This window comes from Sander lucioperca, chromosome 9 (assembly GCF_008315115.2).
Source record: "Sander lucioperca isolate FBNREF2018 chromosome 9, SLUC_FBN_1.2, whole genome shotgun sequence".
NCBI classification, from domain to species: domain Eukaryota; kingdom Metazoa; phylum Chordata; class Actinopteri; order Perciformes; family Percidae; genus Sander; species Sander lucioperca.
Window position 1 is genome coordinate 19,641,069 of NC_050181.1, and position 12,751 is coordinate 19,653,819.

Below are 12,751 nucleotides of genomic sequence, written 5' to 3' on the forward strand. Positions count from 1 at the left end.
TTGTTACATAGTCAATTTCGGTGTCATATTTAAACTCTGAATTCATTTAGATTTGATTGATTTGATTGATTGATTTATTTCTGGATCAAGACGATTAAACAGTAATCCAAAGGATGACATGCTAAAGTAAAATACTTATTTCCAGCACAGTGCTTGGTGTTACACACAGGAAAAATAGACAAGAAGCAGACAAAATCATACTAAAAGGACATACAGTATTAGGAGGAGGGGGGAAGACATCACATAAAACAAAATAAATAAGAAACAAAAATGCTGTAAAAACTATCCAATTTATCAATAAATATTCACCTTGTTCCATAAAAGCTGCTTGACCTGTCTTTTAAAAATCCCTCGTGATGATAGGAGTTTTGTAGCAGTAGGCAAACTATTCCATGCCATGATACCAGTGTAAAAGAAATCATTTTTAATTGCATTATTAGCTCTAGGAACTATGCAGGAGCGGATGCTGACCCTAGTATTATGACCATGCTGCGTGTGGACCATGGTTACATTAGAGCATAAATATTTGGGGGCATGACTACTAACAATGTTAAACATATGGTTCAGCATAAGTTGTTCTACTCTTAGATGTACGGGTAGTAGACCAGCTGTTGTAAACTCCTCCCTACCTATATGAGTACGGGGGGGGGGTGCTTTTAACAGGTACCGAATAACATTGTTTTGCAGCACTTGGAATTTGTTTTTAAGTTTCACAGTCAACCCAGAAAACCATGCAGAGCAAGCAAAATCCACATGACAATGAATCAGAGTTAATACCAATAATTTCTTTACAGAAAAATCTAAAAGCTTTGTCTTGCGATATAAAAACTTCAACTTACAGGCACATTTGGCTAAAACTTTGGCTGCAAAGGCATTAAAGAGATATTTTGCTAATTTAAATCCAGCTCTGTGTCATCTTAGTGTGGGCAGTTTGTGCAAATGGACACTTACACTATGTCCGTCGTAGGAAGCGAAACAACGCATTTCGCATCATACAGCAGAGCCTGATTTGGGGAAAAAATTAATTTGCTATACCAGTGATTATGATCAAGATGAGAAAGAGGAAGATTCATGTCCAATTGTAGTTGAATTAAATGGCCAAATCGTTACAGAATTATGTGATCCAATTGTACATGAAAAAACTGCTACATCCAGTGATTCAGCAGAGAGTCAAGTGAGAGGAAGGAGTATTTTACATTTTCCATGTAAAACCATATGGATTATATATATTGTCTACCCCCAAACAATTCTTTACAGTTGTATACCCATGAAACCTGTCCACTGTGCTAATGAGAAGTTGCTGGCATATTTACCTGTGTTTTTATTCCACCAGGGATATAAACAGGAATGAGCAGTGAGGAATCTCGAGTAGTTTATCAGTCAAAGGATGCTCATCGACACAAAAAGTGATAATATGTGACTCGTAGTTAATGTGAGGGAGCTGTATTTTAAGCTGCCATTCTTTCCTTTTTAAGTGTAGCAATAACTGCAATTGTGCTGTAAAGGAACAGAAACTGCACGGGGAGTGAGACGGGAAAGAGAAATGTGATTCAGTGATGCGTACACTGAGCTGTAAGAGTGTTTCAGCACCTTGGACAGCTCCACACTTACAGTAAAGCCAACTGCAGCTCTGAATGGACCAGACCGTCTTTGTCCTCCCACAATAGGAACATTAGCCAGCAGAGGGAAACTTACATAATGCCATTGTCATGTGGAAACCATGTAGCTCAAAAATGTCTGCTTCTCAGGAAGAAAATCCTTGTTTTATTACTGGACCACAATGTATGTATGTCCACTAGGTTTGGAACTTTTCAGAAGGTCACATTTTTTTCAGACAGAAGGACATGGAAACGTACTGCTGAAGCTAAAAGAGGGAAAGAACTAAAATTGGACTTGAGGTTTGCAATTTAATGTCTTTTACCACCCACCAACCTAACTCTTTACTAACGTTTTATAGATTTTGCCGCCATTATCCTCTTTTATCCATCCTCTATCTTTCATTTATTAGTTTTCCTGCATCTTGTTGCTAATTTGATGTTTTCTGTTATTCATTTTCTGCACTCTTCCACTATGTCTGTTTCTTTATTGCATCGTTTTTTTTCCATTACTTTTTCTACTATACATATTTTTTCTTTTTCTTTTATTTTTCAGTTCTTCATGTTTCTTTGCATTGTTCTCTTTAATGAGTGCTTGTTCTATCACTATTTTCTTAACTTTCCCTTTTCTTCCTCCTCCTCCTATCTCCTTTCCTTCCTGTGTGTCATTTGTCTTTCCATAATTTCAAACAATGCCTATTTATTATTGCTCATATTTGTCTTTTGCAGTTCTAGCTATCGGTTTTACAAAAAAATACTCACACTTAGAAGTGAGCTCATTTCAGAATCACATCATGATTTCAGCTAGAGACCGAGCTTAGTTTCATGGCCACAAAATGGGGACACTGTCGACACGTTTGGGGGAAACTCAGAACCAAGGGATTTTTTTTCAGAGTGCCGTCACAGCGGCAGACCAAATCTATCACGTAGCGATACGAGTGCAGCACCGCCATGGAAAAGCAAATATTTCAACTGTTGAATGATTAATAAAAATCACAGGCATCAAAGGAAGGAATAAGGTGATGGCTGATGAGCTGCAGTGCCCCAGCTCTCCCACCAATCCTCCCAAATAATTAATTGCCTCTCGTAAACCTGAGCAAATTCCATGTCAACATCCACCCACTGATTTTAATTTGAGGAGAAACAGCTTTCACCATCTTATCTAAGTTAATGTATTACTGACCGAGCCACCACCACCACCTCCCCCTATATCCTCTCTGCTTGTGTCTTAAAAGGATTAGTCGACTCTATATATAAAGCACATTATCTTGTCTTTTGTTGCAGGCCAAGTAAGTGTTATAGATTATACCGCAGCTAGAGCCTCCATCGAGATTAACTGTGCTAGGAATGTGTTGTGGTTTTCGTAGCTTAGCAGCAGACCAGCTGGGATGTGATCTGTAGAGTTGATAGGTCGCAGGGCAATGGCTGTTGGTAGAACGCTCTTCAGGGAATGGATGTTAAATCACTCTAATGTGGTCAGTTGAAGAGGAGGAAGCATTCAGCTGAAGAGAGAAGTTAGACTCATGGATCAGGATGAGGTCAGCTCCTAAGTAAAGATAAGACAGCATCGTCTGATATGATGGATGGATGCAGATTGATTGATGATCATTGATGACATGTTTGTTGTAAAATTCACAAATGGGAAGACCATAGCCTGAATTAATGCAGTGAAAGTCTCGCATTGCCGGACCATCCACACGCTGCGGAGCGGAGGAGGGTCTGGCTAGTCCACACAGCATTCCTGGATGGGAGAAAAACCTGCTCTGGTTTATGGGTATTTCTTTAAACCAATCACAATTGTAATGGGCGGTGCTAAGTGCCAGACGGAGCCGCTGCAAAATAGTCGTGCGAGAGAAAACTCAGATAGGACAGATAGTCTAGCTAGCTGTCTGGATTTACCCTGCAGAGATCTGAGGAGCAGTTAACCATAGTCCTCACAAATCCACCAGAGGTTAGAACGCCAACAAAAAAGAAAGCGGAAGGAAATGGAAATCGGCAAAAAGACATGCATCCGGCGGATTTTCCTGCGGCACCGGAGCAATCCCGGAAGTGGAACGTAGTGAATATAGACTAATGCAGTGCAAACACAAGTGATGCTGATGTGATATTTTGATCAAATGAAAAAAGCACAAATGTGTTGTTCTTCAGGAAACACTATATACCTTTAGGGATTTTTGGCTTTAAATGTATCACATGTTAATATATTAAATATCATTAAAAGATATTGGCAATTGGAAGCTTAAATCCAAATTCAATGGTATTTACTCCAAACACCATGGATTTTAATTTGAAAATCTCTCTCCTGTCTCATGTTAAAAGGAAGAACATGGACAGCAAAAAAGTTATAAAAACAGATAATTTCAAATTATTGGCTGAATTCTACATTGTGGATCTCTTTGTTAACGTCAACATTTATTTTCTTGTTTTTGATAAAAAGAGGTACATCCTTTTGTATCGCCTGTAAGCCAGTATGACACCCTCTGTGATGGAAGAAGTATTCAGATCCTTTACTGAAGTAAAAGTTGCAATGTAATAATGTAAAAAAAAATACTCCATTGAAAGTTTAAGACCCTCATTCATAGTTTTACTTAAGTAAAAATACCCAAGTATTATGTATTCATATGCTTACCTTTTCAAAGTAAAAGCATTAATTTCATCATATATTTATCACAGAATTATTATTACTGATGCATTAACAAGTAAGCAGCATTGTTATATACTCTACTATAAACTGTTGGGTACTTTAATGGAACATATTTATTAAGAATTAAGATTGATATATATTGATATATATTTAATCCTAATCTGCACACTTATTACTATACTGTAGCTGTATGATAAATGCAGTACAGTATGTCCCTCCGACATGTAGTGGAGCATAAAATAAAATGCTCAAGTAAAGTACAGAACCCACTTCCCCTTTCCCTTTGGTTGCTGTCGAACCAAAATGGCCGCTGCATTACATCACCTCCCATGTGGCCCAGCTGTTTCCTACAGGTGCTTAGAGATGGTGCGTCAGAGCTGCAATGGCGGCTCGAGCAGAGTCTTATTGCGAAGTGGTTTTTATTGAGCACCTTTGGCAGCTGTAAGCCCCCCCGTAGTAAGGGGATTAGTCAGTGTTTGGTCGACACATGGTGATCTCAGCACCTCCTGATTGGATTGCAGTAATCCCTTTACACAGCCACAAAACCCTATTACTCTGGCATTAGAGAGGGAGAGAGAGGGTAGGGGTTAGAGGGTGGCGGGGGGCATCTGATGTAGGACACTGTGTGTGTCTTCTGTAGGACTTTGAGTTTCTCAATGCATCTTTCAATCTATGTAGAATGTTTGCAGGTGTGTGTGTGTGTGTGTGTGTGTGTGTGTGTGTAGGTGTCTGCACTTTAAATGTGGATTTTGTGCACATGCACCCTTTTCGTGGCATTATGTGTGTGTATTTGAATGTGTGCTTGTCGTGTTTCTCTGTGTACATTTTGTGTGACTGTATGTCTTTGCAGGGTGTATGTGCGAGTGTGTGTCGGTGGACTGTGTTTTTAAGTATGTGACCTTTATGAAAACCTTTATGTGTAGATTGTGCTTTAGACGTGTGTGTCTTTATGTTTGTAGTCTGAATATGTGTGTTTGTGTGTGTGTGTGTGTGTGTGTGTGTGTGTGTGTGTGTGTGTGCGCGCTTGTATGTGTCTTTCAAAGGATTCAGACCTGCTGTTGATAAGCATCTGTATGCAGGTGGAGGCCCGCAGCTCGTGGCTTCCTGTTACATAACTGCTGCTTTTAGCCGCTCCGAAGCAAATAGAAAGCTGATACTACAACAAGGAAAGGCTAATGTTACACTGTGTGTGTGTGTGTGTATGCCTGTATACTGTATGCGTGAGTGTGTGTCTGTGTGTGTGTTTTCAGCTATACACAATGCAGCTGTGAAGAGGTGAAGCCTGCTGTTCAACACTGAGCCTGATCAGCTCACTAATAGACTAACAAACAACAAACCTGACCTGTTGTTTGTAGAGTTTGTTGAGTGTACAAGCCCATGTGTTATAAAATGACATATCTGCATCTTTTCCATCATCTTTCACCTGACGGACATCTGGCCGCACTGCTTTCCATTATTAACAAACTCCTCTCATTCCTGCAGAAAGCCATTAGGCTAATTCTGATTAAGATCAGCCCCATTTATAACTGCCCCCATAAATCATCGCTGGAGCCATTTAAAGAACCACACCTGCTCATTTTGTTCCCTCATCCATTACACACGATTGTACCATCCATATTTTGTGCGCATGGGCCGCAGATTTTTTAAGGCTGCTAAAAAACAAAGTTACACTGGCCACCATCAGATTATGGCAAAAAAACACATGGTCCTTGCTATGGTCTTATGTGCCAAGCTCATTTGCAGACAGTTAATCAAAGTCATGTCATCTTCCTTAATTATGAATATTGTATGGTAGGTAATGGCCATGTCAGAGCTAGACTAGATACGACTGATACCCGATCTAATTAGGATGGCCTTTGGTGCAACTAATGAAATAAGGAAAACATGCACATGGAAACTCATACACAGTTTAATAGCATTTCCAAATGATTCTTCATGCTTCATGATATTTTCCATGGCAATACTGTATCGATCTTTTATTATATAAATTGTGCATGCAAATTTAACCTTTTGCTACTAGAATAATAAGATCAATTGCTCTTTTAGTCAACTAGATGGAAAGTTAAAGTGAGATGAACAAACCACAGACATTTTCCTTTTTTGACGAAACAGATGTTGACAAAGTTTTGCTTTGGAGACATAATTTGAAGTTGGAAAAAAGGTAATGAATTGCAATATATTGCAGAATATCGCAATATGTTTAAAATCGCAATAATATTGTATCGTGATGATATTGTATCGTGGGGCGATGTGAAAGATGGATTGATGGAAGTGTAACTGATTCTATTCTGAGGTGAAAATAACCTTGACATACCAGAGAGAAATAAACTCTTGGGTCATGGAAACATTGGTGCAACTAATGAAATAAGGAAAACATGCACATGGGAACTCATACACAGTTTAATAACATTTCCAAATGATTCTTCATGGAGAAGCAGAGGGGAGTCGCCACAAAGGATGACCCAAAGAGTGTGATCAAGTTGAGAAAGACCAGAGGCTCATAATGGACCTGATTCTGAGGGCCAGATGTACTAACGCTTTTGCGCCCACTTCAGGCATTTTTGTTTCGCAACGTGCGCGTAAAAGCATGGCGAGGTACGTACAAACAGGCCGCACTGAGGTAAAAGCGCAGACTGCCTGTCGCAGGGACTGAAAATGGCAAATTACGCTTTTCCGTGTCATGCATATGCATTCATGGGAGGGTGAAGGGGAAAGTGGGAGTTTCCCATAAAGAGATGAAAGAGGAAGCGTAAAGTGCACCTAATTATGTATTCCGCGGTATGTACAAAAACCGCCCATGGAAGCGCGCCTCTATTTTGCGGTGAAAATTCTCCGCCTCTTAAAAGCAGGTGTAAACCAGCCATAAGCGGGATTCCTGGCATCTGCCTCCTGGTGAAATGGCAGCAGTAATCTGAGCAAGACGAAGACATAGGCCAAGGAGACGAGCTGAAAGCCACAAGGATCACACTTTTTCAGTTGAGTGAACACGAAATCATTAAGCGTTACAGATTAAGCAGTTACTGGAAGAAATCAAAGATGACATCATATCTCTGACTCAGCATTCACATTCCATTCCAGCAGTTGTTGAACTCCTCGCTACGTTACAAATATTGGCATCAGGATCATTTCAAACAGTCATAGCATCAGCAGTGGGAATATCTCAGTCTGCACTCAGCACCAGTACTTAACACTTTGCTACAGCGCACTAATCAATACATACATTTCCCCACCACTAATGCTGAAATAACACGCATCAAGCAGGATTTCTTTGACTTAGTGGCTGATCCATGATAGAGAGAGAGGAGGCCCATTCAATTGCGCTTTCAAATGCGCACAATTTATGGTATAGTGGGCGGAGAAAGGCGCTGATTACCCGATGAACTGCAGGTTTGGTAAATACGACGTAAGCTGATGTATCACAGCGTGCTCTTTCTGCGGGTTGGCCATGGCGCTGATAATGCTCTGTTCGCAAATGTACGTACATCTGGTTCTGACAGTTTTCATTCTTCTAATGAATGCCAGAATTATTAATGTATACCATATATTTAATTTCATTGCCAATATTGTTGTCTGTGATAAACAAGACAAATCAATTGAAACCGTCTTCCTAGAGGGGTGAAGCCTGTCCTTCAGGCAGATAAAGACAGACTTAGATGAATAGAAAGATGAATAGGAATAAAAGGAACCCAATAATGAACTACTACTACTACTTGGTAATGAAACAGGTGTAGCAATCTATGTACACCCTGACCTCTCTTCTCTCTCTTCTCCTTCAGTCCTACATGGAGGATCACATGAAGAACAAGGACCGCCTGGAGAAGGAGTGGGAGGCGCTGTGTGCCTATCAGGCAGAACCCAACGCCTGCACCAGCGGCCTGAAGGATGGCAACACCAAGAAGAACCGCTCCACTGCCATTGTGGCATGTAAGCAATAAACTCTCTTGTTTTGTTTCTTTCCCTAGCTCTGTCTGTTTGATAAGTGGACGAGCCAACATTAGCATTTAGATTAGTATTCAAAAAGTGATCTAGTAAGTGAACTACTGCTTCAGTATTTACCATTACTATGGCTGCTGCTTGCACAAGGCCTTGCTTTCAGGGGGGACTTTCATTGCCACTTCCTGCGACTGCTGTTCCAGACCTGAAGCAAAGTGATTTGGGGGGAATTTTTATCATGAAAATGGCCAAGAAGTTGGAAATCAGCACAGAAATATCAGTACTGGCCTTCAAGTCTCCAGAACAGCGAGAGACATGTAAAGTGAAGACAGCATTAGGGTGGTGATGGCGCAGTGGATATGACACATGCCTTGGATATGACATGCAGTGGATATGACACATGCCTTTGGTGTGGGAGACCTGGGTTTGATTCCCACTGTGATACATCAACCAATGTGTCCCTGAGCAAGACACTTAACCCCTAGTTGCTCCAGAGGCGTGCGACCTCTGACATATATAGCAATTGTAAGTCGCTTTGGATAAAAGCGCCAGCTAAATGACATGTAATGTAATGTAAAGCATTATATCCTTCTCGTTGATGGAGGGCAGACAACCCTTAATTTCTGGGTGGAACCAAAATACACCTCCTGATGTCAGCCCTCCAAACATGGTGGCATTACTCTCACCACCTCTCGACAACACAGCCATATAGTCTGAGCCTGGCCTCTATTATCACAAACCAGGAGCAGATGCAGCAAGCAGAAGGGTTGTAAATTAGTTTTCTATTAAAGCTCTCCTGCACCGACCTCATCAATGATTAAAATTTCTAAGCTTCTGTGGAAATAGCCCATCTAAAAAAGTGCTGTTCCGTTCTCTCCACCGGGCCCAGGCTTAATGAAATCCAGGTTGTCAGCAGGGAAAGCAGTTTGTCAGGAATAAATTGTGCTTCCTATTTGAAGCACCACTGGCTTCTCCGAAAAATAAATAATTTAAGAACTGTATTGCCACTATCACTGCAGACTTGAGGGTTCTGCTCTTAAGTGAGGAATGTACAATTTCAGTGGACCAGGAAGGGTCCCAAACCTGAAATCCAATTCCAAAATACACTGGATGCATACTGCGCCTACCTGCAACAGTGAACACAACAGCTACTTATGCAATTAAACAACTAAACTCTTGAATTGTTGCTTAACTTTATAAATATATTTAGGGGTGCGGGGGTCAAAGCAGCATAGTATGGAGATATTTTCCGTGGCAATACTGTATCGATCTTTTATTATATGAATTGTACATGCAAATTTAACCTTTTGCTACTAGAATAATAAGATCAATTGCTCTTTTAGTCAACTAGATGGAAAGTTAAAGTGAGATGAACAAACCACAGACATTTTCCTTTTTTGACGAAACAGATGTTGACAAAGTTTTGCTTTGGAGACATAATTTGAAGTTGGAAAAAAGGTAATGAATTGCAATATATTGCAGAATATCGCAATATGTTTAAAATCGCAATAATATTGTATCGTGATGATATTGTATCGTGGGGCGATGTGAAAGATGGATCTGATGGAAGTGTAACTGATTCTATTCTGAGGTGAAAATAACCTTGACATACCAGAGAGAAATAAACTCTTGGGTCATGGAAACATTTTTATTCTACTGTGAGAGTCCTGTATATTCAACAGATATGCAAATCATTTCTAATTGCAATGCATATAATATGGCCACTGAGCACTTGCATTCTTCAGACAAAATGTGCTGAATTCCTCCATTTGTGTTCCAGATGATCACTCCAGAATCACCTTGAAGGTGGAGAACAGCCAAGGCAATTCTGATTACATCAATGCCAGTCCAATCGTAAGTACCTCCTCTGCATTCTAACTCTGTGCTTCACACCAGCGCTATGCCAGGCTCCCACAGTCCCCACGGGGCTTCACAGGAACAAAGGCAGCCTACCGGTGTACAATATACATTTTGAAGCAACGCTTGCTTAGCTTCAGTGGCAGCCCCACACTAGTGTGTATGTTCTGCACCATGAATATTAATGATTGTTTTACAGCAAACACCCCAGGCGAGTACTCGCTCGGGGATGGCGTGGGAAAAGACATGCGCGCAGCTCTCGGCTCGCTTCTTATTTGTGAAAACAAAATTGATCTGTGGGGTCTTGGGGAATGATTGTTTTTGACCTTGGGTTATGCTAATTTGACAGTAGTTTGTGTTTACTGTTGCTTTCCTTGGCGCGGTGCAGATTTAAGCAGCAGTACAGCCTGTAGGAAGGAGAAGGGGGAAGAAAGAGCCATGTGAATTCAGTAAGTGAGTGTATCAATTTGGAAACCAGTGTTGGAATAGTAGGTTTACGTTTCCCTCGAGGCAGATTCAGTGGTATTCCATTAAAAGCAACTGAAACGCTATGCATTTCAAATCTGTGCTTCACACCAAGAAGTGGTGAGTGTGAGTGTGTGTGAGAGAGAGAGAGAGAGAGAGAGAGAGAGAGAAAGTAATATGAATCAAAACAATACAGGAACAAAGGAACATACTTGTCAAATGCCACAAATGCAAAACACAGCTGCAACCCATGTGCCCACGCATGCATAAAGAAACACACATACTTAAACACACGTTGAGGCAAACATGCATAGACACACAAATGTATACACTCACTTAAACACACATAAGCATGCATGCTCACCCGCACTCACATACACTCACACACACAAACACACACACACAAACTTGACATAGAACATCCAGTGCAGACACCCACACAGACACACGAAAGCACACACTCAAACATAAACGTTGTGCATATATTCCCTCCTTCCCCCCTACACACACACATATTAAAGAGTGAATGTACGCCACACACACACTGAGGTTATTTAAGGAACCTCCTCTGCTGACAATTTGTTTTCTCGTCGTCACCCACGCATTGACGTAAAGAAGACGAGCAAATGATGTTTGGGTTGTTGCTCAGACTGTCAATAACTGTAAAGCTTATTAATACATATTTTGGTTGCCTGGTCAAATAACATTTTTATACTATATTGTTGTTTTTAGCAAGTGGCTGGATGTAGCTAATAATTCCCTGTCACGTTAGTTCTGCTGACATCCATTCATAACCCATCACTTAAAGTTGGAACATTATTTACATTTCTTTTGATTTTAAAACAAAACACAGAAGAAAATGTTTTTTTTCCAAAAATGATGCATAATACACTTTTTAAAATCTGAATCTGAATCAGAATTGACTTTATTGTCATTGTTAGTACATACAATGACATTAAAAGTGCTAATCTATGGTGCAAACATAAAAAAACACATTAAATCCATAATCAAGACAAATGTTACATTAAAATGAAAAAAAACTCCAGTAATGGAAAAAATGCCAGTAATGGAAGGTGCTCTTTCGACTTCAATTCTCTGCCATATATATATATATTAGGTGTGTAACGGTACGCAAAAATCACGGTTGGGTACGTACCTCGGTTTTAAAGTCACGGTTCGGTTCATTTTTGGTACAGTAAGGGAAAGAAATGCAAACATTAAACTGCAGGTTGTTTATTACTATAAACTTGTTTTAACAATTGGTTTACACTTTTTAAAACACTTTTTAATAAAATATAATAAATAAAATATATATAAAATAAAAAAAGAATAAGAAAAATATTGCTGCAAAGTTCTCCACTAAATAAAATACTCTCAGTCTCAAACCAATATCACATAATAAAATATAATGAAAAATATAAATACATAACTATGGATTACAGTGCAGCATTACCAATCCCAGCTTGTCAACAACCCAGTATTGTCGTAGATCAGCTGCTATAAAAACACCAATTGCTTTCGTTATTGCGTTGGCCCGATCGGAATTACCAGCAAAGGTCTGTTTAAATGCCAACGGGAGCTGCGTTTGAATTACGGTCGTTTTCTTCCTTGTAGTAGTGATGTTCACACTCGCGTGATGCCTTTTCAAGTGCGTTAGCAACGTCGGCACACTGCTTTCGTCTTATCGACTAGTCTTTGTCCGTTGACGTATTTCACTGGGAAACCGAAGGTTCCCAAACAGGAGACCTTAATGATATGGGCGGCTCTTCAAGCTCCGGCTTGTCCGTACTGTCTATGGGCTTGTCTGCATTGGCCATGATGCTAGCTAGCGAGAGGCTGGGCTAAAGCGTGCCGTGTATGTTGTTGTACAGCACGCGGTGTGTGATTTTTATTTTTTTCCCCAAACCACTTCAGCGGAAATCCCGCCCTGCAGTCGATTTCATTGGTTTAGGTTACAGTGACGGCGGGTAGGTTTAGAGATCAGTGTTTGGTGTAGGCAATCTGTACAGTGATTGACATATTGACATGACCAATGAAAACTTTAGAATCAGCTGCAGGGCGGGATCTGCACTGAACGCGGAGACTTCCGCCACTTAATATGTTCGTGTGGAAACACGAAAATTGACCTATGTTCTGCACTCAAAAGATTGCGTTCGGCCGTTCGGTGCACACATGCACCGTACCGAAAGCCCTGTACCGAAACGGTCCGGTACGAATACACGTACCGTTACACCTCTAATATATATATATATATATA

At 40.3% G+C, this 12,751-nt stretch overlaps 1 protein-coding gene across 2 annotated transcripts in view; it reads left to right on the forward strand.

Annotated features, from left to right (window-relative positions):
• LOC116055596 (receptor-type tyrosine-protein phosphatase N2-like) overlaps positions 1 to 12,751 on the forward strand; it is a 310,864-nt gene that overhangs the window by 259,060 nt on the left and 39,053 nt on the right. For both annotated transcript variants that reach the window (XM_031307625.2, XM_031307623.2), the window contains 2 exons: positions 8,016 to 8,163; positions 9,953 to 10,026. In XM_031307625.2, the coding sequence (XP_031163485.1) occupies positions 8,016 to 8,163; positions 9,953 to 10,026 (222 nt within the window). The remainder of the gene's footprint in view (positions 1 to 8,015; positions 8,164 to 9,952; positions 10,027 to 12,751) is intronic.